This window comes from Carlito syrichta, unplaced genomic scaffold (genome assembly GCF_000164805.1).
Source record: "Carlito syrichta isolate Samal-C Ts95f unplaced genomic scaffold, Tarsius_syrichta-2.0.1 Scaffold295284, whole genome shotgun sequence".
In the NCBI taxonomy this organism is placed as follows: domain Eukaryota; kingdom Metazoa; phylum Chordata; class Mammalia; order Primates; family Tarsiidae; genus Carlito; species Carlito syrichta.
Window position 1 is genome coordinate 273,495 of NW_007239380.1, and position 26,189 is coordinate 299,683.

Below are 26,189 nucleotides of genomic sequence, written 5' to 3' on the forward strand. Positions count from 1 at the left end.
CAATCACTCTCACAACTGACTAACACACCCGACTCCTCCTGACTTTTTCTGACCCTCCTCCTCCTCTTCATCCTCCTTGTACTCCTCCTTGTCCTCTTCCTCCTATTCCACCTTCCTCCTCTTCCATCTTCCCCTCTCTTTCCTCCTCCTCCACAGCCTGGGCTATCTGCTGCCTCTCCAAGAGGCACAGTCAAACTAAGACTCTTGGGTAGGAACTGTCACTGTTACATGTGAAAGTGTAGCAGGCTCTAGACTGTCCTAAACTCCCTCCCCCACCCACTCGTGTGTTTCTTTTTTTCTCTGCTTTGATTTTTCTCAAGTAGGAGAGAATGTTCATTCTTCTCTCAGCCTTTTGAAGCCGGGCTGCTCCGGAGGTGGTTGTCCCTGGGGTCCCACGCTGCCTGCCTGCAGTCTTTGTCCAGGGGCTCGCACATGTGACCCTCAAATTTGGGGGCTGTTGGGCTCACAGGCCACCTGGCTGTTATAGAGCTTTCTCTGGAGTAGTGTGCAGGCCTCTGTGTTCAGCTCCACACACAGCTTCTGTTTCTGTTTGAGAGCGGTAACTCTGGCTGTAGATGAGGAAAAAACAGAAGCAGCAATGCTGCCTTCCTTGAAGCTACAGAGGACCTGGTCAACACTTCTGATGGGGGGCAGGAGTACTGTGTCCTCAAACCCTGTCAGTGCTGAGCCTCAGTGTCCTGGGCCCCATATATCTGGAGAATGTGGGGCGGGAGGCTGTCTCTCCTGGCATGAGCACTATCACTTCCAACCTGGGGGTCTGGGTCTGTCGTCTTGAGAGGTCCCGTTGTCTCTCTGAATGAGTGAAATGAATGGAAATGATCTATGATGTGAGCTCACTCAATTTGGGGGGAACCACCCAGGTGCTTTCCTCCTTTTGAATAACTGGCCTTTGTGAGTGCTGACCACGAGTCAGCCTCTCTCTGCAATAGTGGGTGGGAGGGACAGTGCTGCTGGGCTTCGGTGGGCATTTTTAAGGGAAGGGTCCCCAGATAGCCCTCCAGAGAGGTGGCCACTGCTCCCCCCAACCCCCGCTGCTTACACACAGTCTTAGCCAGATCAGGCCACTGCAACCAAGCCACAGACCCAGCGGCTTCAACAAGAGATTCTTCTCACAGTTCTGGGGCTGTAAGTCCAAGATCAAGGTGCCACCAGCTTGGTTCCTGGTAAGGTTTCTCTTCCCGGCTTCACTGTGCCTCACGTGGTAAAGGGAGAAAGGAAACTCTGGTGTCTCAAATAAGGGTACTAATCCCATCATGGGGACCCCACCCTCATGACCTCCTCTTACTCCAACTACACCAGACAGCTTTCAGGTGCAGGAATGCAGTCTTCTGAGGCCATGAGATGGAAAGGACGCCTCCCTTGAGCCACTACCCACTGGTCACTGTGGCTCCTGATGTCCCAGCTATGGTGGCAGCAGCCAAGTTGTGGTGGCCAACATTCCTTGAGCCCCTGCTATGCGTCCCAGCTGTCTTACATGAATTGTCTTATTTACTCTTCACACAAATTAAATCAAGACAGTACTGTTATTACCTCCAGTTACCAATACAAAAACCGAAACATAGAGGGTTAAGTATTGGACACAAGACCATCCTCATCAGCAGCAGGATGTGGCTGCACGCCTGGCTCTGTTTGCAGCACAGTGGCTCTGTGAGCCGTGGTCCTGCACACCGGGTCTGGGGAAGGATGGGGGTGGACAGCGTTCAGTCACCCTCCTGCTGCAGAGGGTGGTGTCTGGGTCTCTGGTTCTTCACATAGTAAAGGCAGCGTACCAGATCAGAAGCCACATTTCCACCTGTCTTTGGCTAGAGCAATTGAACAATGAGGGACTTCGGACCATCTTATATGAGTCTAATCATTTTAGGGTAGAATTCACCTGCTCTCAACTCCGAGTACTGCAGGCCAGGATAGTGGTGTCTGCCCACTTTTTCTTGGAAAGCATGTGAAATTTACCGCTTTGAAATCAGCTCTCAGCTGTTCCTGTTTCCTGCCCATAGGCCCCAGTGAAGAGTCTGCTCAGAGCCAGTCACCTCATTCATAGCCAGAACTTCCCAAATGCTCAAGTCTTTGTGTCCCCTCCCAGATCAGAGCAGAGGCTTCAGGGGTGATTCTTGTGTTTCTCCCACAGAAACATGTTCACTGGTTTAGTAACAATGTGATGGTTCAGTAAGTATGCCACGGTTTCATCTGTATAAGTTACACCAAGAATATTTTACAGCCACTGTCTATTGTATTCATGAGTGTTTGTTTATTTGGTGTCTAAGGAGGATTTCGGGAGTGAATGGGCAGGGAGCATTTAGAGGCATTGCCCTCCTGGCCTCTGCAGTGATTCACCACATTGGCTGTGCTTCCACTGGGACCAGCCACTCTCTGGACGGGCAGAGGCTGATTGCTCCTTTCTTGAGTCCTGGAACTAGCAGTGTAGACTGTACAGGCCCGCTTTGTCCTCCTCTTTGACTGTAATGAATGGGCTGGCCAGGTGCTAGAACAAATTTCACAAACTCCATTGTGCCCCTCAGGAAGAGCAGGTGCAGACGGCAGGCCAGGAAACACTGCTTGGGTTGTGTGTACCCGGGGTGCTGATGAGACCAGCACAAAGTAGGCACAGAGGCCAGGGCATGAGTGCTGTTCCACTCCCTCGGGCCAGGAAAGATGAAATGGGTCTATCTTTATTGGAATAGCCTGGAAGAAAAAGGGTTCCCACTTCCCATGAAATGACTATGGAAGCAGTGTTTCACTTGTTTGAGGGAAAATTCTTTTTCTTGTCTACTTACAGGAAGAAGCAGTTGCCAAGTTGATGCCATCGTGCAGTGTGTTTGCTTGAGACAGAAGCTTTTGCATCTGCTGGAACAATTGGAGAAAGAAATATGAAGCCTTAGCAGCATCACCCAGGAAGCAAGCTCTGAGATGGCTGCTCAGAGAATCCGAGCTGCCAACTCCAACGGCCTTCCTCGGTGCAAGTCAGAGGGGACCCTGATTGACCTGACTGAAGGGTTTTCTGAGTCAAGCTTTAATGACGTTAAAGGTGAGCCTCTGGGAACTGTACAATGACTGAGGGAGAAGACTGGTTTTTGCAAGACCTCAGACCCAAGAACTTTACTACTGTATTTCATTTTATTTTTTGAATTATGATCTCACTCTGTTACCCAAGCTGGAGTACAGTGGCACAATCACAACAAGATCACGGCTTACGGCAGTCTCGACCTCCTGGGCTCAGGCGATCCTTCCATCTCAGCATCCCAAGTAGTTGGGACTACAGGTGTGCGCCACCATGCCTGGCTAATTTTTTTATTTTTATTTTTTGTAGAGAAGGTTCTGCTGTGTAGCTCAGACTGGTCTCAAACTCCTGGGCTCAAGCAATCCACCGGTCTCAGCCTTCCAAAGTGCTAGGATTACAGGTGTTAGCCACCTTGCCTGGCCCTTTACTACTTTAAAGACTGCCAATTTCGCATTCAAATAAGTAAACATGGCTGGACTAGGTGGCTCAGCCTATAATCCCAGCACTTTGGGAGGCCAAGCTGAGTGGATTGCCTGAGCCTGCATGTTCGAGACCAGCCCCGGCAACTTGAGAGACCTCATCTCTACAATAAATTGAAAAAATTAACTGTGCATGATAGTATACTACTTGGAAGGCTGAGGCAGAAGGATCACCAGAGCCCAACAGGTCGACGCTGGGTTGTTCATAAGTGTGCCACTGCACTCCAGCCTGGGCGATGGAGTGAGACTCCAACTTAAAATAAATAAAATAAGTAAATTTTAGCTCTCCAAAGTTCATCATGTTACAAATTCAGCCCTGGAACAATTGTTACTGTCTCATTTTGTGGTATGTTGGAAGGAGGTTTTGAATGACCCTCTTAGTAATGAAGCCCCTTCTTAAAACAGGATATGCTTGTTTTTCTCTTGATGAGTTTTGGAGACATGAAGGGAGGGAGCTGGTTGGGACAAAAACCTAAGAGAAAGAATAGTGTGATCAGTCGATGAAATATTGAGAACCACTAGAGAAGAAAACAGGTGGTCTAGGACAAGGGTCAGCACACTTTCTCTAAAGGATCCAACTGTAAATATTTTAAGCTCTGCAGGCCATAAGACCTCTGTCACAGCTATTCAGTGCTGCCCTTGCAGTGCGAAAGCAACCGTATACACAGGTAAACAAACAGACATGACTGTGTTCCAAGACAGCTTTATTTACAAAGCCAGCCAGCCATGGGTCCGTGATTTGCCAACCCATGATCTAGAAGATGACCCCAGGGTTTAATAGCCCCGGCTCCCTGGGTTTCTCCAGTGGGCTCATAAAATTGGGTTAATGAGAAAACCTATCTTTTGGACACTGAAGTGGATACTCATGTGTCGTTTTCTTCCTAGACATCTCCCTGACCTAGGCCATGCTCAGCCTCTTGTGTGCCCCTCTGGAGCTTGTACAGCTGCCACAGTGGCAGCGTCCTCATCAATATCGCCCTTCGCCCTACGTCAGGTTTCTCTTAGCGTTTACCACATTCTGTTGAAATTCCCTGTTGTCCTGTCTGGAGCATAGTCGAACAGTAGGGTCTTTATCTTTGTATCCTTAGCCCCTGGCACAAAATCAGGTGCTAATTAAATGTTCCTTGAACTAAACTGCTGTCCCCCAGATAAAATTGTGGCCCTCTTCTCTGATGCACTAAAAATTATACGGACCATGTTTACGTATGTCCAGTTGGTTAGCTTCTTCCTTCTGTTTTATCTCTAGCATCTTCTCTGTCTCTAGTGTCTGCTTGCAGCCCTGAGCATTGCTGTAAATGTTCTATAAAAGACCTGACTAGCTAAAGGAGCCCTGAGATTTTATTAATAGAATAGCAACAATTATTGGGTGTTACTATAAATAACTGGAGTGTTTATTTTTCAGATTTCATTAGTGAGCACTGTTTTCTTACTTTATAGCCCAACTAATCAGAGTTAAAGATAGAAAATGTGTGCACGGATTGTGTGGTTTGGGCAGGGTCTTAAAGCGAGGGTCAGAGCGCTGAATTTTTTTTTTTTTTTTTTGAGTCAGAGTCTTACTCCATCGCCCAGACTGGAATGCAGTGGCACACTCATGGCCACCCCAGTGTCAACTTGCTGGGCTCCAGCAATCCTTCTGCCTCAGCCTTCCAAGTAGCTGGAACTACAGACACATGCTACCGCACCAGCTAGTTTTTGATTGATTGTAGAGACAAGGTCTCGCCAAGTTGCCAGGGCTGGTCTTGAACCTGTGGGCTCAGGCAATCCACTTGCCTTGGCCTTCCAAAGTGCTGGGATTATAGGCTGAGCCACTGAGCCTGGCTGAGAGCTGAATTTTTAAAAAATATTTATAATACTCTTGGAGGAAATATTGGCTGTTATCCCTAAATGAATCCTGAAGATTGGGAAGGAAGACACACAAGACAGCCTCAAATGTGTGGTTTCCTTGAGAGGAGGAAGGGTGTTTGAGAATCCGAGAGTGAACAGGACCATGGAACCTCAGGTGAGACCAGAGACCCTTTGGACTCTGTTGCCGAAGCATAGCATGTGACCCTGGCTCATTCCCGCCAGCCACCTCACATACACCCTGATGACAGACAGACGTCAAAGTGGGAATTTATTCCAGCCAAAATATCTGCTGCGGGATCTTCTGCCCTGATCAATGTTTTGTCTGCATAAGGACTTAGGCAGAGGGATAGAAAATGTATTATTCAGTACACTGAATTTCCTGACACCCAGGGAGGTTTTTTGTATTAAAATCAAGGTGGCTGTGAATCTGGGCATCACTCTGCAGAATTCATTAAGATGGAATTCGATAGAGATTTTCTGGCATTTGATGGGATGCAAGCCCTTCCGCAGTGTCCCCAGGTGCTCGGTGGCAGTTGACTGAGGGAGGACCTTGTCTAGAAGGGAGTTCACACCACAGTCCCACTCCCTGGGGGTCCGGAACAGGGACTGATTTCCCCTGGAGAAGCCTGGTCCTTGAGTGAAATCTATTACCACTTCTCTTCTAAGGAGAATGCTTGGAATTTTAAATGAAACCATTCCAATTCTTCAGTCTGATAAAACTGAAATTATTATTTGCATTGATACATGTTAAGCTATGCACAAAGTTTGCTTAATGGCTTTGGGTTTTTTTTAATTTTGAAAATGTTACTGTGAGGGAATTATTCTTGGGGAGCATAATAAGGATATAACTTTTGAGGGATTCTAGCAATATTTTAATGACTGGCAAGCTTTATTTTCAGTTGGTTTTCACTTTTATGTGACATTCCTAGTAGATGTGTCAAGGAGACAAAAAGGTTGATATTGCTGGAGACCATGACCAGCAACGGAAATGAGGGGGAAGAGCCTGTGTACCCTCTACCCTCAGCCTGACCTACGTCCCTTCTTCCCACTTCTCCATCAAAGGAATGTTCTCTCACTTGGCTGTTTTTGTTTACTCCCATCCCATATTAAGTGATTTGTCTGTTTGTCATTTTTCGGCATAAGAGCACGGCCAGAGGTAATTCTGGCTTTGCTTTGACCAATACCATGATGTAGTAACATACAAGGGGGACCCCAATAAACCAGAATTTTTGTATTTAAAATTGTGCATTTATTCTTATATGTTTAAACTCCACAGTCACCTTCAAAGTACTCTCTGTTTGATGCAATACACCTATCAAGATGCCTTTTCCATTACTGCAGTTTTTAACTCATCCATTTTGATGCCTTTTAGTAATTCTGCTATTTTTTTGTCTCACTTCTTCCATATCAGCAAACGTTTCCCTTTGAGGATTTTTTTCATTGGGGAAACAAAAAAGTCACTCTGGGCAAGCCCCATGAATTGGGAAGATAAAGCACAGCAGGGGGCTCATAATTTTTTTTTTGTCAAAAATTCCTAAACACTCAGTGCAGCAGGTACGTTGTCATGGTGGAAGAACTAGTCACCTGTTTGCTACAACTCGGGACATTTCTTCCACAAATCGTGACACAGCCTTCTCAAAACTTCCAGATAAAAGTTTTTGTTGACCATTTGACCCAGAGGAACAGATTCCGCATGTACTACAAGAGGCCTGGCTTCGAAAATATAATTTTGGGGGATCCCTCCTCATAGATGTGGCCTCTCTGTGTTGTTTAAGCATGCACGATGACCATTCATTCCAGGAGTATCCACTGAGCCCCTGCTACATGCCAGGCCTTGTGTGAGGTGCCAGGAATACAACAGCAAGCAAAACAAGCTCTAATGAAGCTTATACTCTAATGGGGAGATGGACTTCCCCCCCCAAAAAAACAAATCTTAACGCATGTAAGGAAGGAAAAAATTCTGAGTTTTTTACTTGAGCCCCATAACAATAGATTAACAAGAAAAAAAAGCATGCAAATTTATTTAATGTATATTTTATGTTAATATATGTATGTCTTAAGTATATTATGGTATATTTCATATGTGTTTCCTCATAAGGAAATGAAGACTTGAAGAAATAGTTAAACCTGAGTGTTTTTGTCCCAGGTTTGATGAAATGTGGAGCGTCGTGGAGAAATGTGCTCCAAGTATGAACCAAGTGTAGTGAACTAGGGGGAGCAGCAAGGCCTGTGTGTTTAGAATCTTTGTGTCTTTGGAAAGGAGGATGCCCCTTTCCTGCAAGTGTAAGGGGGACCTCTCTCACATGACGGTCTTATAACCTGCTTCAGGGGAAGATCAGAGATTCCTTCCTGCATCTGCTGTTTCTCAGTTTCCTTCAGCATGAAATATTCATGGTGCCATATTTTGGGATAGTGTGTTCTCAACCCCATCAGGTACATGATACAGTGGTTGGTAAAAACAGCTGTGGAGAAAAATAACATCAGAAGGCAGGTGGAGATGTCTATTCACATACCCTTTTTGTTGTGAGCCCTTACCTTGGGTTAAGTATCATTATGCTAAACACCTTATCCACATCATTTCATTTTATCCTCACCAAAGCCCATTGAGGAAAGATGCTTTTTCTCCATCATGAATAATGTTAGGCTTCAGAGCTCACACAACTCCTAAGAGCCTCGATTCAAGTCCAGATCTAGTGATTCCCAGAGCCAACTGAAACACCCCAATCAGACAACCCGGTGTGATTTTATAGAAGTAGGTGAGGCTTCAAGACCCAAGGATGCTCCCAGCCAAGCACATCTCTATTAATGTAAATTAATAGAGACTCCCTACCTGACTTACTAAGACTTTGCAGAAAAAATATAATTTAATGCTTATTATTTCCTTTTAAAGGAAAAGCAACCAACTTTTTTTTTATAAAGAGGCTAATATGATAGAATAGGATGACTGTTAGCTTAATTACATATTAGAAAAGATGTAGATTTCTTTCAGCTAAAGATGTAGTCCTTTCTTTGCTCATTTGCATAGGCAACTAAAAAAAATGTTTCCTTTCTTTCAATTGTTTGTTACCAGAAACCAGTATATCAGCAAACTCTGTAAATGAGGCAATTTTGGGGGGAGGCTGGAGGGGAGTCCTGGAGAGAAGTATGTGGGCTTATTTCCATCAGAAGGAACTTCCTTCATCCTCTGAATATGCTTTCTATTGTAGGGGAAGGAGAGAAAACACTTTTATATTTAATCATTACCTCTTATTTTTCAAAACACACACCATTTGTTTAGGTGATTTATTTTTGCTATTTCATTTTCTGTCTAACATTGGTAACATACATTTGAATGTCAAGAACCATACATTAACTTGATTGACTTTTTAAAGTGCTAGAATTTTTTTAACTGCTTATTATAGTAATGTGAATTATGGCTAGTCATAACCTCTGATTTTCAAGGTATGTGGACAGTTGGCTTTCATGTTGTGATTTTTGAATAATCATTTAAAAGAGGTTGAGAGAGACTGACCCCAGAAATTATATTTCATCTAAACAAACAGTCTGGTGAGGAATAGGTTGAACTTGAAAACTGAAGAACCGGGCCTGATTGTCAAGGAAACCTTTTCCCCATTTACGCATCTTGTGTTAAAGACAGAACTTGAAATCAGCTCATACACATTCCTGAGAGAGATTTTTGAGGCTGTTCATTTCCAGTCCCCTGTTACATTCAGTGGTCACCTAACTAACTCATAACCTCACCATGTTTTCTAAGTAAGTCACATTCGGCTTCTCTGTACCTAGTAGCAGCTCTTCAGTTAGATCAAGTAAACGTTGGTCAGGCCGGGCTCACTGGCTCAGTCTGTAATCCCAGCGCTTTGGGAGGCTGAGGTGAGTGGATTGCCTGAGCCTGCGGGTTCAAGACCCGCCTGGCCAACTTGGCGAGACCTCATCTCTACAATAAATCAAAAAATTAGCCGGGCGTGGTAGCACATGCCTGTAGTTCCAGCTGCTTGGAAGGCTGAGGCGCAAAGGATCACCGGAGCCCAGCAGGTCGAGGCTGCAGTGGCCAGGAGTGGCCACTGGACTCCAGTCTGGGTGACAGAGTGAGACTCCAACTCAAAAAAAAAAGAAAAGAAAATGTTGGTCAAAATGATATGTTTAGAATATAGGGACATGTTCAGTATTCCATTGTACTGGTTCACCTTTCTGTGGGTGACAGAGAGATTCTCTTTGTGATTTTTCTGTCTAATTTAGACCATCAAATTGGAAAGTGTACCAGTGGCAAGGTTGCTCATGTGAGTCTGTTCCTTGGCCAGGTAAATTGTGTCCTGAACTTTGGCTTTTTTCTGTTGGTCACTTGCCTGGGTTGTTGTCCATATCTCTCTCGCTACTTTCACAAGTGTTCTGGGGCTCCCACTGGCCTTGCCTCACCATCTGTGTCTTTGTGTTTTACGCAGTGCCTTCTCCCAGTGCCTTGCTAGCAGACAACCCCACACCTTTTGGAAACGCAAAGGAAGTGATCGCAATCAAGGACTATTGCCCCACTAACTTCACCACCCTGAAGTTCTCCAAGGGTGACCACCTCTATGTCTTGGACACGTCAGGCGGTGAGTGGTGGTATGCACACAACACCACTGAAATGGGCTACATCCCTTCCTCCTATGTGCAGCCCTTGAACTACCGGAACTCAACACTGAGCGACAGCGGCATGATTGACAATCTTCCAGACAGCCCAGACGAAGTAGCCAAGGAGTTGGATCTGCTGGGAGGGTGGGTGGATGACAAGAAGGGATTGGGCAGAACGTACAGTAATAACCCTTTCTGGAATGGGGTCCAAACCAACCCATTTCTGAATGGGAACATGCCGGTGATGCCCTGCTTGGATGAGCTGAATCCCAAAAGTACTGTGGATTTGCTGCTTTTTGATACGGGCACATCGTCCTTTACTGAATCCAGCTCTGCCACCACAAATAGCACCGGCAACATCTTTGATGAGCTCCCAGTCACAAACGGACTCTACACAGAGCAGCCGGTCAAGCGGGACAACCCCTTCTTCAGAAGCAAGCGCTCCTACAGTCTGTCGGAGCTCTCCGTCCTCCAAGCCAAGTCCGAGGCTCCCGCATCGTCAAGTTTTTTCACGGGCTTGAAATCACCTGCCCCTGAGCAATTTCAGAGCCGGGAGGATTTTCGAACCGCCTGGCTAAACCACCGGAAGCTGGCTCGGTCTTGCCACGACCTGGACTTGCTTGGCCAAAGCCCCGGTTGGGGCCAGACCCAAGCCGTGGAGACAAACATCGTGTGTAAACTGGATAGCTCTGGGGGTGCCGTGCAGCTTCCAGATACCAGCATCAGCATCCACGTTCCCGAGGGCCACGTTGCCCATGGGGAGACGCAGCAGATCTCCATGAAAGCCCTGCTGGATCCTCCGCTGGAGCTCAACAGCGACAAGTCCTGCAGCATCAGTCCCATACTGGAAGTTAAACTGAGCAACCTGGAGGTGAAAACCTTCATCATCTTGGAGATGAAAGTTTCAGCCGAGGTGAAAAATGACCTTTTTAGCAAAAGCACAGTGGGCCTCCAGTGCCTGCGCAGTGACTCCAAGGAAGGGCCGTATGTATCCATCCCACTCACCTACAGTTATGGGGACACCATCCAGGTACAGCTGCACAACCTGGAGCCCTGCATGTACCTGGCTATTGTTGCCCATGGCCCAAGCATCCTCTACCCTTCCACCGTATGGGACTTCATCCATAAAAAAGTCACAGTGGGTCTCTACGGCCCCAAACACATCCACCCATCCTTCAAGACAGTGGTGACCATTTTTGGGCATGACTGTGCCCCAAAGACGCTCCTGGTCAGCGAGGTCACTCGCCAGGCCTCCAGCCCTGCCCCAGTGGCCTTGCAGCTGTGGGGTAAGCACCAGTTCGTTTTGTCCAGGCCCCAGGATCTCAAAGTCTGCATGTTTTCCAACATGACAAATTACGAGGTCAAAGCCAGCGAGCAGGCCAAGGTTGTGCGAGGCTTCCAGCTGAAACTGGGCAAGGTGAGCCGCCTGATCTTCCCCATCACCTCCCACAACCCCAACGAGCTCTCCGACTTCACGCTGCGGGTGCAGCTGAAGGACGACCAGGACGCCATCCTGACCCAGTTCTGCGTCCAGACTCCCCAGCCACCCCCTAAAAGTGCCATCAAGCCGTCTGGGCAGAGGAGGTTTCTCAAGAAGAATGAAGTTGGGAAAATCATCCTGTCCCCGTTTGCCGCCACCACCAAGTACCCGACTTTTCAGGACCGCCCGGTGTCCAGCCTCAAGTTTGGTAAGTTGCTGAAGACGGTGGTGAGGCAGAACAAGAACCACTATCTGCTGGAGTATAAGAAGGGCGACGGGATTGCCCTGCTCAGCGAGGAGCGGATCCGGCTTAAGGGGCAGTTGTGGACCAAGGAGTGGTACATCGGCTACTACCAGGGCAGGATCGGCCTGGTGCATGCCAAGAACGTGCTTGTGGTTGGCAAGGCCCGGCCCAGCCTGTGCTCGGGGCCCGAGCTGAGCACGTCAGTGCTGCTGGAGCAGATCCTCCGGCCCTGCAAGTTCCTCACCTACATCTACGCCTCCGTGAGGACCTTGCTCATGGAGAACATCAGCAGCTGGCGCTCCTTTGCCGACGCCCTGGGCTATGGGAACCTGCCTCTCACCTTTTTCTGCCGGGCGGAGCTGGACAGTGAGCCCGAGCGGGTCGCGTCTGTTCTGGAAAAGCTGAAGGAGGATTGTAACAACACGGAGAACAAAGACCGGAAGTCCTTCCAGAAGGAGCTCGTGATGGTGAGTGCTTAGAGAGCATTCGGGGAAGGGGCTCGGGTCAGCCTTTCCGAGATAGGCTTGGGCATGGGGTGTGGCACTGTGAATCACTGGGACAGGTTCCGTGGCTGATGGTTGGCTGCCTGAAATAGATGTACAAGGTTCAAAGTGTGCAACTGGAGGTAGGAGTTTACATCGGGGACCCCAGACAACCCAGGAACCCCTGCAGAGAAGAGCATCCCAGTCTCTGTTCCTGCTGAATTTGTGAGTTCCTCAAGAGTCTCAGAATGGACAGAAAGGGGACAAGAAAGGGGGTGTGCCCGCCATGTCTGCTTAGATATCTTGAGAGCAAATCCATGGTTTATCAGATTCCCAGTGGAGCTGGTAACTCCAAATCTTCAGAACCTCAGTCCCAAAGCCTATTTTGATGGGGATTTTTCCCTCCTTCTCTTCTTTGAAGCTTCTGCCATCTCTCTGTGTTGCAGTTTCTGCTTCCCCATCTTTGTCTTGGTTTGAGTGGGGGTTAGGATAGCCTTTGTTTCGCCAGCCCAGCTGTGAATTAGAATTGTAAGAAATGGAAGGGGGAAGTGAGTATCACGCTGTGGGATATGCCCTGGCCCACAAGCCAACTGGAAAGTGCCTATTGAACCACTTCCAAGTCCCCTCCAGGTCTGGGCTCTATCCCAGCCCCAATGCCCACAGCAGCCCCACAGTTGTAACTGCTGAGTTTTGGTGGGCTTTTTGGGGAACCTAGTTGTAACCTTTTCTTGGCATCCCCTGAGGTATCTGTGGTAGTATTAGCTCCCGTCCTCCTGATACGGACACATCCCTGGTTTTAATTTCTATGTAGAAACCTTTGTGATTGTCATACACCCGTCTTCGTGGCCTCTTTCACCTCCTGGCTGCTTTACATAAGGTGCAGTTCTGCTGGCTCTCCTACTCCCCTCGTCTGCCTAGCACCTACGATCCTGTATGGGTACATCCTATAAGTGGGGAGCCCTGGGCGTCTGGTAGAGTCTGGAGATGCTGGTGTCGATGCAGGTGTACATTGGAGGGTCACATATTGCACACACCCATCTCAGCTGCCCACGGTGAGCTGGGGACACAGAGGGTTGAGGCCACTGGCACGGTCACCATGTAGAGTGTGCATGCAGCCTGTAGGAGTGGTTATGAAGACCCTCTGACAGCAGCCCACAATTATGGGTGACACCAGAAGCTTGGAGTGGACGACAACTGGAGATTGCCCAGGGGAGGGAGATGGAACTGGAAACAGCAGTTAGGAGGGCCACCATAGCAACCAGGAGTTACTGCAGGTATATGGGAAGGAAGCTAAGGGAGATAGCAGAAGGGCCTCCCAGACCCCACTTGGGGTCACTCACGGGGATGACTCACATTCCTTCCTTTGGCCATCACCCGTATGTGGTTCAGAGCACACTTCCCAACTGTGGATATGCCCTGGCCTACAAGCCAACTGGAAAGTGCCTACTGAACCACTTGTCAACTAAGTCTCCAGAAGCTTGTGCCAACCCACATTGCCTGGTCTCCATGAATAGACTTAGCACAGCGGCTAAGGGTGTGCCTCCCTGTGAGTGCCTCCAAGCAGACACGCCCTCCATCTTGTAACAGTACATCCACCTTGAATGGGTGGAGACAGAAAATGAAATGAAGTGGAAAATGAAATGGCCTCAGCAGCCCCTCACCGGTTATGGAAAAATCATAACAGAGGCAATGGCTTTTGTATTCATTTCCTTCTAATTTTTTTTTTCCAGAAGACTTAAGTGATCAAACTTTTTATTACCCTTGGTGAACATTCTCTGGGAAAGGATATTTTTTAGAGGGCTTCCTTGGGCAAGTTCGTGTGAGGAATGGGGTCCTGGAGTCCCGCTCCCCTCCTCTGCCCAGAAAGGAGGAAGTGAAACTTGGCTGGGACGTTTCCCTGAGGCAAGGTTAGATTTTGTAGTGAAGTGAAACTGGTTTTGCCATGTCCCCACCCCCCCATCCCCTACCTCTCTCAGTGATTTCTAGAAACCACAGACAGATTTATCCCAGCATGTTTAAGAGCTCCTGGAAAACAGGTGTTTTATTCCTACAGATTTGTCATCACTGGACAGTCAAGTTTCCTGTGGCCTCAGCCACTGCTTCACCTGCCCCTCCCTGGCCAGGACACCCTGACCCCCTTCTTGTTTAGAGAATCACTTTGTATTCAGTTATTCTGACTCCTTGGTTTGGAAACAGTGTTTAAATGCATGAGAAAGGGGAAAGGTTTGGGACAATTTGCAGGGAAGGAAAGAATAATCAAATAAGAACTGAGTAGTTCATCTCTTTATGGTCATCCCAGTGGGCCCATCCTCCTGGCTCTGCCCCACAGGACCCTGGAAGATCTGCCCCTGCCAATCTTAGTCTCACCCCTGGGGGCCTATCATTTTCCTGTATCTGGAACTCAGCAGGCTGACTTCTGGTCTTCAGGGCCTGGAAGCTGACTCCCTTTCCCCTCAGGGCCTAGAATCTCACTCTTTCTCCCCTTTAACGTCTAGACTCCTTCTCCCCTCGGGTTCTAGAGACTGACTCTTCCTCCCCTCAGGACCTGGAGGCCAAGTCCTCCTCTCCTTCAGTAGCAGCTCAAATGTCATCTCTCAGAGCTATCCTTTCCTGCAACCCTGTGCCCTTGGGTCCCTGCGCACCCCAGCATCCCCTGCCATTGTCTCTGCAGTGCTTTCTTGAATCAGAAACAGTCTTGTTTACTTAGTGTACTTGTCTATCGATATTACCCTAATCGGACATGTGATCCCTGAGAGGAAGGACTCTGCACATAGGGAATGCTCACATATTCCATGAGTGAGTAAATGAATGAATAAGTGGTGAATGCAGGCCTCAGCCCGGGCTGGAAATCCAAGCTGGATGTATTCCTGCGTAACCATATTGTGCCTCTCTTTTCTGGTTCCCTTCCCGCTTTCCGTTGTTTTGTTTTGTTTTGTTTTGTTTTTTGAGTTGGAGTCTCTGGATCTGCTGGACTCCGGTGATCCTTCTGCCTCAGCCTTACGAGTAGCCGGAATTAGAGGCATGCGCTACCACGCCTGGCTGATTTTTTGATTTTATTGTAGAGATGAGGTCTCGCCAAGTTGCCCAGGCGAGTCTCGAACCCGTGGGCTCAGGCAATCCACTCACCTCAGCCTCCCAAAGCATGGGATTACAGGCTGAGCCACCAAGCCCGGCTGCTTTCCGTTGTTTTATTGCCTGTTTTTAATAGCAGAGCCCAGGTGCAAGGCATCTTGTGTAATCACACGGGTCTTTATTGCCTGTGCCACCTCCTTCTCACACACGTGGTTGTGGCTGTACCCAAGCCTGTCCCTCTATCCCCGGCCAGCCTCACTCTCATCAGAGCCACAACTGTCCACAGTGGCAGAGGACAACCCAACACTAGGATTCCCCCAAACCATAGTGAAAGTAAGGGACTTGAACGCCCTGGGTGTGACTGCACAGATTCAGTGGAAGGAGCCAGGTGGGCATTTGAGGTTGCTGAAGGAATTGCTGGGGTCTCTGTGCTGAGGTGGGATGTTCAGGAGACATTGGAGTGGGCAGCTCATATTTGAAAAGCTTTTCAAGTCAGTTTTATTGGTGGCGGAAGAATAGGCTGACTGGGTAGAAGGCCGTGGCCACAGCGTCTAATGCAGAAACAGAAAGAGCAGCCACAAGACAACAGGGCCAGAATGGGTGTAGCGCTTGGTGCCAATTTGGCATCTCTGTAGTTCCTGCTGGGGGTTGCACTTCCCGAGAACATGAGGAAGACAGTGGACAGCCATGGAGTCGTGGAACAGACTTGTGAGGGGCCCGAGAGAGAAGGGTCTTCCAGGCGTGGGGGGATAAGGGAAAGGCATGTAGGGACAGGGCGAGAGGCGTAGCTGAAGGGCCTGCAGTAGCCCACCCAATGGAGAAGGACTGACAGGCTGGAGGGCGCAGCACAGGCAAGGGCCAGGGGTATGGAAGAGCGTGGAATGGGACTGAGACCCAGAGGCCCACAAGGCAGGAGGCTGGGATGAAGTCCTCGCACGCAGGATGATCCAGGTTGGTGGGATGTGGGCCCCTGGGGTGATGCAAGGGAGCCTCCTGGGCCAGATGGTGCTTTAACTCTATTCTGTGGGTTGAGAGGGTTTATGTGTTTTGGGAGTGGGGAGGTTACGGGAGTTAGTAGGGTTTGCTCCCAGGTTGGTGGATGTGGGAGCCCAGGAGTACCCCTCAGCCTGCAGGTGAGGGGGCCTCCTTTTCATTCTCATCCCCAGATTCTACTCTTGTTCAGGCAACAAGTGGGCAATTCATTTTTAGGCCTGGGTAGAAGTGAGAGGTGAGAGGTACTTGTCATATCCAGGGCTTGCCAGGTTGGGAGCACCTGACAAACTTGTGCAGATATTCCTTGGCTATTTCCCTGCATCAGATACAGACTTAGCTGGCAGCAACAAGAGGTGCAAACTCCACAGCCAGCCCTTCCAGTCTGGTCTGCGGCATCCTTCAGGCCTCCCAACCTCCTAGCAGGCAGAGGTGGAGGAGCATAGCCTGCCGGGGCCTGCCATGGGACTATCCAAGAGACATGGGTGGAGGGCTCTCCTGCGTTCCTGCTGTGTGTGCAGCAGTGTTGACCTTCAGAGCTCTGAGGGGTTCTCTGGGTTTACACAGCTGCTTTGGATCATCCTAATTTTTGTTTTATCTAGAATAAAAATAATCTTCATTGATTTCTCTATTTGTCAAAGCAGCTTATGCTTTCTTTTGCATTGATACTTTATAATACTGGAGAACGAAAGCAAGGCGTAGAAGATCCTCCCCACCTATCTCCCGGAGGTACCCTCTGTTGACATTTTGGAGTGTGTGCACTGTGGTCGGTATTGAACTCTATGGGATTTTGTCATGCATGCTGTTCCCTTAACGACTTCTCAGTATAAGAGTGCGCAGGTAGCTTTGTGTGATGTGATGGGACGCTCACAGTGTGGGAAGGCACTAATGGTCTCAGTGTCTGCTGAAGGCCCTGGGTGCTTTGGTTTCTATCTCTGTAAGCTACAACCCACTCCAGAGACTTGAAGAGCTCTCAGTCAGGTAGCGAGTGTCACTTTGGGGAAAGCCAGGCCTTGAGGTGACAGGAAATACTTCTGAAAGTGCCAAGTGCTGTTGCTGCAGGGATTGGACTTTGGTGTGTCCACCCTTTTTGCTTTTGTAAGCCTTGGGTTTTGATGTCGGGGATTTTTTTGTTTGTTTTATAAAAGGAAGAAACTACAAAGTGGGTTCTTTGTTTTTAGAGCATTGAAGCTCTTTAATGCATGTTTTGTTATATTTTGAGGGTCTCGAAAAATTTTGTTTTCTGAGTGTGTCCAACAGCCCAAGTGGACATCATACGTTGATATGTGTCTGTATTGTGAATTATGAAAACACCAAGGGAAGAGGAGGGTTTGTCTCCAGTTGTGTGTACACTTGTGTGGATTTGAGTGATGGTCTTCTCATGACAGAGAGAGTTTTGGAGGATCCTGGGGAGAAGGGGGTGGCAGGCAGAACCCTGAAGAACCCCGCTTTATAAAGAAAGTCTCATTCATCATCATGCTTTCAGTGTAGGAGACTTGCTGATTCTCGGGACACCATGGTGAATGACCTCATGGTCTCTGTTGTCATGGCAGGGAGGGAATAGAAAGTCAACTGGAGATGACAGCAGAGATGGGGACAGGAACAACTCATGGTGGCTTATCAGATGAGAATTTCCTAAGGGGAACTGGCCAGCTGTCACAACTAGTCCTGGAGCTGCCACAAGAATGAAGCCATGGTGTTCAGTGACCAGGAGCCATTGGTGATGGCTGAAACCAGGGTCATTTCGGTCAAGTTGTGGGCAGTAAGGAAAAAGGGGTGTTGAGGGCTATGTGGAGAAGTTACTATGAGAAGGAAAGGCAAAGACTTCTGTGGGATGCACGTTTGGGAGGTAGTTGTTTTTAGGAGTAGGGTGGGGGCTGAAATAGACCCAAAGAGACTTAAAAACTCCCAGAAATAAGCAAGAGAACTGGGAGAGTTGGGGGCTGGAGAGAATGGTGGGGAGAGATCCTCTATGAGCTGGGAGAACACCCACCTTGTCCACCCAAAGAGGAGGCAGTTGACTGACTGTGTGCAGTCAGCTCCCTTCTAGGCTCTGAATGTCAAGGGGGGAAGCGGGGTGGAGTGAAAAGACAGCAAAAGCCTAAATTTTACTTTGTATTTTCATAAAAATTTCTCTTAAGACAGAATTGGCAGCCTGTGGCCTGTGGGTCTACCATTATTGAAAATAGCTTTATTGAAACACAGCCATACTGTTCACATGTGTACTGTCATAGCTGTACATATGTGTACTGTCTGAGCTGTTTGGCCATGTCCACAGAGACTGTGTGTGTGGCCCACAAAGCCAAAAATCCTTGCTGTCTGTCCCTTTTTAGATACAGTTTGGTCACCCTGACCTACACCATAGCTCACTCAAGTTTAAGAAATTCCTGACTAGGCATGGTGGCTTACACCTGTAATCCCAGCACTTTGGGAGGCCGAGGTGGGAGGATTGCTTGAGGCCAGCAGTTCGAGACCAGCCTGTGCAACAAAGTGAGGCTCCATCTCTACAAAAATAATAGCTGAACATGGCACACGCCTACAGTCCTAGCTACTCGAGAGACTGAAGCAGGAAGATCCCTTGAGTGCAGAAATTCAAGACTGGCAGTGAGCTAGGATTGTGCCACTGCACTCCAGCCTAAAGGACAGAGCAAGACCCTGTCTCTTTAAAAAAAAAAAATTTTTTTTTACAAAATTATAGCTGAAATCAGCATTGTGCATTATTCCGTTGCCTGATATACTTGTATGTACATGAAAATTAAAGAGGAAACTTCAGGAAGAAGGTTCTCAGAGCTAGAGACTACTGCCATGATTTTTTTCTATTGCTAAAACTTGGTTGGCACTCAAAATCTGCCCTTAAAGAATGCATACCTTATCCCTTATTGATAGTCTGGGCAGCTTTGTAACAAACTAAACCCGTGCTGGGCTCAGGAAGAGTTGTACAAGTGGAGACAAAGTGGGTGAATGAAAGACACCTTCTTTTGTTCATTCATCTGCACTGGTAGGGATGGAATCGGGTGGTGTCCTGGCACTCTCCTTCCAGCAAAGGCCAGTTGGGTGCCAGAGAGCAATCTCAGGACATTTGTGTCCCATGTCCAGTGCCCCTGGGGAGAGAGCAGTTTTGATTGCTCCTGCCAGGAATGACTCAAATCAGAAGCAGGTGACTTTGATGTGCTCTATTACCTGGAAAATGAGGCCACTTCGGAGGCAGGCAGCTGAACGCACAGACACACAGGAGTGTTTGGCACATGGTCGGAACCCGCAAGACATTGCCAAGCGGGAGCATTCAGTGACTGAGGTCATACCCTGCAGTCATCCAGCACAACTTCCCAGACCCAGCCCAGGCTCCCTCCATGCAAAGAAACTAGAATCTGACAACCTGTTTATCAACCGCCCCTCCCACTGCACAAGGACCCATACATATGTACTCTTTCTTCTGATACACAAACCTAGTAAACAGTTGATTTTTCTTGAACATTTTCTTTTTTGAATCTATCCAGATTCAAATGGAAACAGACTATTTTTGAAATATCTAAATAGTTGAAATGTAGCATACTCCAGACCAGTATGACTTATGGTTCCATTCCTGGTGCCATGTGGTGCTCACAGAACTGGAAAGGGCCAAGAAGTTTGCATCTGCCCCCACGCCTGGCACTTCCGACTGGGGGACCCTGGACAAGCCACCCAGAGCCTATGGGAGTCTTGATTATCTGTAAAATGGCCCATATGCCTGGCACAGGTGACCAGGAGGCAGCTTGGGCTCTGACGTCACTAGGTGATGTCACTTGGTGACGTCACTAGGTGCAGAGACCCCTCTCTCAGCTTCACCTGTAAAGTGGGCTGAGCTCAGCCCTGCTTCGTGGGATGTTTCTGAGGAGTGGATGAGGACAGCACCTGGCTCACAGCAAGTACGGGATCGTAGTCGCTTATAGAAAAAATAGAAAGCCATGAGGTTCTCAAATGCCCTTCCGCCAACCACATTGGTGTCTAGCTGCCACCCTCTGAGATCCAAGGAGCCATCACGTTGATCTGTCATGTTGTAATTGCACAGATAGAGATGCTGGTTTCCCAGCTGGAAGGATTTTGAGTCAGTCACCCTGGCTGATCATGCAGCAAATCACCAAAAAAAAATCACCATTCTTTTGTATATTCCACCTAAAACACATGAGCTCGCAACAGCCTGGCAGACTGCCTGCATGAGCACTGACAAGACTGCCCATCCTCTCTCACAGAATAGTTGACCAGAGAGTGCTGACAGCAGCTGTGTGGTGGAGTTAGAGGGAAGGTGCAGATGATCGGGATGATGTTTTTGTTTTGTGTGGTGTTTGTTTTGTGTGACTGTGTGGTTTTTTTAAGCCCTTTCTTTGTAGTCCTAAAATGACAATTTCAGGTGCTCAAGCAGAGCATAGAGAGACAATAGGAACACCAGACCCAGTGACTTTTTTCTACTCTTTTTAAAAATTTTTTTTATTTTTATTTTTTGAGTTGGAGTCTCACTCTGTTGCCCAGACTGAAGTGCTTCTGGCCACCGCAACCTCAACCTGCTGGGCTCCGGCGATCCTTCCACCTCAGCCTTCCAAGTAACTGGAACTACAGGTGTGCGCTACCATGCCCAGCTAATTTTTTATTTATTGTAGAGACAAGGTCTCACCAAGTTGCCCAGGTGGGTCTTGAACCCACGGGCTCAGGCATTCCACTTGCCTCAGCCTCCCAAAGTGTTGGGATTACAGGCTAAGCCACTGAGCCCGGCCCAACTCTTAAAATCTCTTTGGTCTTGTCCTCACCTGACTGAGGGCCCAAAGGAGTCCCAGAAACCATCTCCAGCTGTGCCTCTCAGGCTCAGTTCTCCCATGTTGGATGGCAGAGAGCTTTGAGGTAGGGATGAGATGTACTTTCTGTGGCTTAGGAGAGTTGGACCAAAATCAGACCCGCCATGCAGCTCTCCTGCCTTCTTGGGGCTGCTCCTGCTGGGTGTTGTCATCCCAACCAGCTCAAAACCTCACACTGACCATATGTGGCCTCACCTTTAACCAGGATCACGCCAGAGCCGCTTGCATGACACCCAGCAGCAGTCATGTCACTTGGCCTAGCCAGTGACCTGCCTGCACGGCAGGCAGACTAACAGGCCTGCTGGCTTATGCTGGCTGATTTGATTTATTTCTTTAAGCCAGAAATGTTCTTTTGAACCCTGCCTATGGTCACGCAAATGCATTGGGCTGTGGAGACTTAGGTTCCATGCCTGTCTAATCCAACCCCTTTTGCCAGAGGGGAATTGAGTCCCAAGGCCGCCACATGTTATTTGGGGCACTCTGTCCTGTAGCCTTCTTGCCAGAGCAGGACACTCTGTCCTGTAGCCTTCTTGCCAGGTGATGGGCATTCTCCATCCCACCCCATCCCTCCATGGTTAGTAATCTGTCCTAAAGACACACTAGAAGATTCTTAGAGCTTTGAAGAGGGCAGTTCCTTTGATTCTGGAAGGTGTTTCCTGTTGTTTGACAGTCCTGGAAGGGGTCGATGCCTGTGAATCTTCTGACCTGATCACTGTGGTCCTTGATGGTGATTCTCAGTCTCTGCTGTGGCTTCTTCTGCCCTCTTTATTCTTCTCCTTGGGTGGTCCTGTCTGAGCCCACCAATCTGCATCTCTTCTGCCGCGGGTGCTCCCTACCTGGCTGAGGCCATCAGCACTGCCCACTCAGCAGGTCCAGCTCCTCTTCTGTCCCCTTGGCCTCAGGCTGTAGTATCTGGGGGCTGAGGGTATCACTTCCTTTCCAGTTTCTCCAGTGGGAGTAGAAACAGGATCAACTATAATCCATATTCACCTTGTCTGTTAGTTTCCTGGGACTGCTGAGATACATGGCCACAATTCGGGAGACTTCAAACAACAGACATGTATCTTCTCACAATTCATGGGCCCACAAGACCAAAATCAAGGGGGGATGGTCAGGTTGGTTCCATCTGAAGGCTCTGGGGGAATAATACATCCCAGGCCTCTCTTCTAGTTCCTGTTGCTTCCAGCAGTCCTTGCTATTCCTTGGCTTGTGGCTACATCACTCCAGTTTCTGTCTTTGTCTTCATATGGCCTTCCCTCTGTGTCAGTCTTTTCTCCTTATAAGACATCGATCATTGGGTTGGGTGTGGTGGCTCATGGCCAGCACGTTGGGAGGCCAAGAATAGAGGATGGCTTGAAACTAGGAGTTAAGACCAGCCTGGGAAACATAACAAGACCCCATCTCTGCCACACACACAAAAAAATAACTGGGCCTGGTGACATGCTCCTGTAGATAGACCCAACCCCTTGGGAGGCTGAGGCAAGAGGATCGCTTGAGCTCAGGAATTCAAGGCTGTAGTGAACTATGATCACGCCCCTGTACTCCAGCCTGAGCAACAGAGTGAGACCCTATCTCTAAAAACATAGAATATAAAATAAAGACACCAGTCATTGGTGACATCCCCCAATTTAATATGACCTCATCTTAACTAATTATATCTGCAAAGACCCTACTTCCAAATAAGTTCACATTCTGAATTCCTGGTGGACATGGATTTCAGAGGGGGGCACTCTTCCACCCAGCACATCCTGCACATCACCTTTTTCCACCTCTTTCCTCCTGTGAGTCCTGGCAGTGCTAGATGGAGTTTGGGGGACATTTTGCAGACCTGTGCTCATACAGTGTAGAGCCCATCACCTCTTGGGCACTGTCTCTGCATTGGAATTCCATGGGAAGCTGGAGCCTGCCTGCCTCTGACTGTGCCTTACACTGTGCTTCTTCCTCCCCAGGCCTTACTAAAAATGGACTGCCAGGGCCTGGTGGTCAGGCTCATCCAGGACTTTGTGCTCCTGACCACAGCCGTGGAGGTGGCTCAGCGCTGGCGGGAGCTGGCCGAGAAGCTGGCCAAGGTCTCCAAGCAGCAGATGGACGCATATGAATCTCCCCACCGGGACAGGAATGGGGTCGTGGACAGTGAGGTGAGCATGGCCGAGCCTCATGGTGACTCAGCCCCTCTGTCCCCAGCTCTCTCAACCCATACAGTGCACTCACAGAAAGTTCTATGTCACGGCACTTCTAGGAAGATACAGTGAGTGGAAACATGTGTGCATGTGCCCAGCACTGATATACCCTCACAGAATGGGAGCCACGGCATGGTCCTCGGGATTGTTTGTCATGTACCCTGGCTTTAGGATGACAAGCCAACCCACCATGACGTGGGACGGTGGGATAGCACAGTTGTCACTTCCCTTCCTGTGCTCGCTCTGATCTTAAATTACCTTAAGATTGAATATTGCATGAACAGAGAGAGACCTTTGTGATTCGTCCTGCCCTGGATATCTGTCTACCCAGGAGCTGTGTTGGAGCCATACCTGGTATGTTACATAACATCAGCTGAAGTCGGTGTGGTTGGTTTCTTGCTCAAAGGTCCTTTGTGTTCTCGCTTATGTGTAGAGATCACCAGAGTAAGCTTCCTGCTTTCTGAACAGCATAGTTCAGGCTTGTGAGACTTGGGAAGCAGGAAGTTCCAAGAATAAGGTGTCCTTTATTAGCACAAAGAATTTCTAACTTAGCACAGAGAGAAAGTTCTGTGGAGATGGTAAGGAAAGAGAAATCCTTTCTGTGTATTCAGGCACCATACCTACGTTCGCATAGAATCCTGTTCTTCCCTCTGAAGCGTGCTGACCCCGGCCAGGAGATGGTTCCACCTGTCCGTTATGTGTGTGGGCTTGTTTTGCCCTTAAAAGAATATCATCAGCCGGGCTCGGTGGCTCAGCCTGTAATCCCAGCACTTTGGGAGCCAAGGCGAGTGGATTGCCTGAGCCCATGGGTTCAAGACGCGCCCGGACAACTTGGCGAGACCTCGTCTCTACAGTAAATCACAAATTAGCCGTCGTGGTAGCGCACACCTGTAGTTCCAGCTACTTGGAAGGCTGAGGCAGACGGATTGCTAGAGCCCAGCAGGTCGAGGCTGCGGTGACCGGGAGCATGCCACTGCACTCGAGTCTGGGCAATAGAGTGAGAGTCCAACTCAAAAAAAAAGAGTATCATCATAGTGACTAAGGAGCTGCACCAAGTCATGGAAAGTTGCTTTCTGTCCCCTAATCGCTTTTAATCCTCTCTCTCTCTTGATTTTTATGACTTCATCACCTAGGCCATGTGGAAACCTGCATATGACTTCTTGCTCACATGGAGCCACCAGATCGGGGACAGCTACCGAGATGTCATCCAGGAGCTACACATAGGCCTGGATAAGATGAAAAACCCCATCACCAAGCGCTGGAAACACCTCACAGGGACTCTGATCCTCGTGAACTCCCTGGACATTCTGAGAGCGGCCGCCTTCAGCCCTGCGGACCACGATGACTTTGTGATTTGAATGGGTTTTCTCCCACCTCCTGCTGCTCTGGGGTGCAAGCCCTCCATCTGCCTTGGGTGCCCGTGCTGTTACCATGGAAGCCGAGGAGTGAGGCCACTCAGACAGATCCGGGGTCCACCAGCTGGACCCTTGGGTGCAGACCCAAGGACCACATCTGCATAACATGGACTCTCTCCTCCATCAAGGGAGAGCCCCGAAGGGTTTTTCTACTGCAGGTTGTTTTCTACTGCAGGTTGTTGCCAATCAGATAGCTTTCTATTTGTTAAGTATAAGTTTGAAATCACTTTTTTAAAGAATGTGGGGGAGGGGACATATGAGAAAGGTGGTATCTAATTTTTTAATGGACCACAAAGTTTTGGGGGGGGAACTTAATGGGGGCAGATGCTGTTGAGGTTTTATGTTGTTTAAAGGCCTTTTTAAATTATGTTATGGATGTATATAGGTATTTAAAGGTCATTGGGGGCATTTCTGTTTCCCAGCCATACTTTACATTTCAACACGTAGCACAGAAAGACACTTGTTCGAGTGTTGGACCTTTTTCACTCCCTACTTGTAAAAAGGTAACTCAAATGGGAAAAGTGGTTCTTCAGTAAATGGGTACAGCTCATGCCCATTCTTTCTGAGAATGCCCTAGTTCCTGCTTCCTTCTCTCATTTCCTCTGTACCCTTGCCCCATGCTGTAGTAAATGATCCTCCACGGAACATGTGAATCTTTGGTGAGCTTTAGTGGGCATGGTTAAATCCACAGTTAGGTGCTGAGAGACGTTTCTGCCAATAGATTAGAAAGCAGCTGGGAGTGACATTCTTTATGGCCCTGCCAGAGTGCAATTAATCTTTCACAAGAACAATGGCATTTGAGAGTGAGGTGGTCCCTGCTGCTAAGAGGCCATTGTACTGTTTCTCCCCTGGGGACAGGGGGAGTGCTTCCTGTAGAGCTCACTGCCTCTTCTGTGAACAGGAAGAAAACATCACTACCAGATCATAGCCTTGGTGGCCACTGACTCTTCTCGTGCCCATTGCAAACACCATGGTTGGCCTCACAAGCGATGCCGTACTCTGATGTGCACAGGTGCCAGCTGTCATTTGCCAAACTCTACATCTCATTTCATCTAACATTTAATCCTCTTCCTTCTTGTTGTACCCATGTCTCCTCAGAAATAAATAGTATAGGGAACACTTTTTTTTTACAACGTAAAGAGCATCTGAGCCAGATAAACATTTTCTAAAAATGAAAATGTTTCTCACATAAAATCAGGAATTTGGCAATATGTTGCATTAATAACCCTTAGGGTGCAGGCACAGTATGTTTAAATTTTACAGTTGCACTGTAAGTGTTGCATCTCGGAAGGGAGTGAGAGGCAGAACTGATACTTGGTACAGCAATAGAATGAGGTGATTCCCAGCAATGTGCAGGGACAACACCCTGTTTGTCTGAAGTGGTGTGGGGCCATCTGGGACCCCTGATCTCATTCTCTAAAACTGCTTTCTTGTAACATGTTAATTACTTAGTATAACCAATGTATACTCCCTTACTGGGCTGAAACATTATTATATAGTGACTGATTCAGATACTGAAGACCAACTGACTAAAAAACAAACACTAGATATA

At 48.3% G+C, this 26,189-nt stretch overlaps 1 protein-coding gene across 1 annotated transcript; it reads left to right on the forward strand.

Annotated features, from left to right (window-relative positions):
* Window positions 1-2,791: 2,791 nt before the first annotated feature.
* On the forward strand, window positions 2,792-24,705 carry SH3BP4 (SH3 domain binding protein 4). The gene is made up of 4 exons (XM_008054511.1): window positions 2,792-3,043; window positions 9,780-12,139; window positions 22,992-23,180; window positions 24,356-24,705. Exons 1-4 carry the CDS (start codon window positions 2,926-2,928, stop codon window positions 24,578-24,580), a joined length of 2,892 nt encoding a protein of 963 aa, XP_008052702.1. The 5' UTR covers window positions 2,792-2,925; the 3' UTR covers window positions 24,581-24,705.
* Window positions 24,706-26,189: the final 1,484 nt, after the last annotated feature.

Excerpts from the sequence above, each read along its gene's own strand:
- SH3BP4 (XM_008054511.1), top strand. The coding sequence starts at position 2,926 with ATGGCTGCTCAGAGAATCCGAGCTGCCAACTCCAACGGCCTTCCTCGG. Across the intron at positions 3,044-9,779 it reads AAGCTTTAATGACGTTAAAG|TGCCTTCTCCCAGTGCCTTG; the intron begins GTGAGCCTCTGG and ends TGTTTTACGCAG. Across the intron at positions 23,181-24,355 it reads ATGGGGTCGTGGACAGTGAG|GCCATGTGGAAACCTGCATA; the intron begins GTGAGCATGGCC and ends TTCATCACCTAG.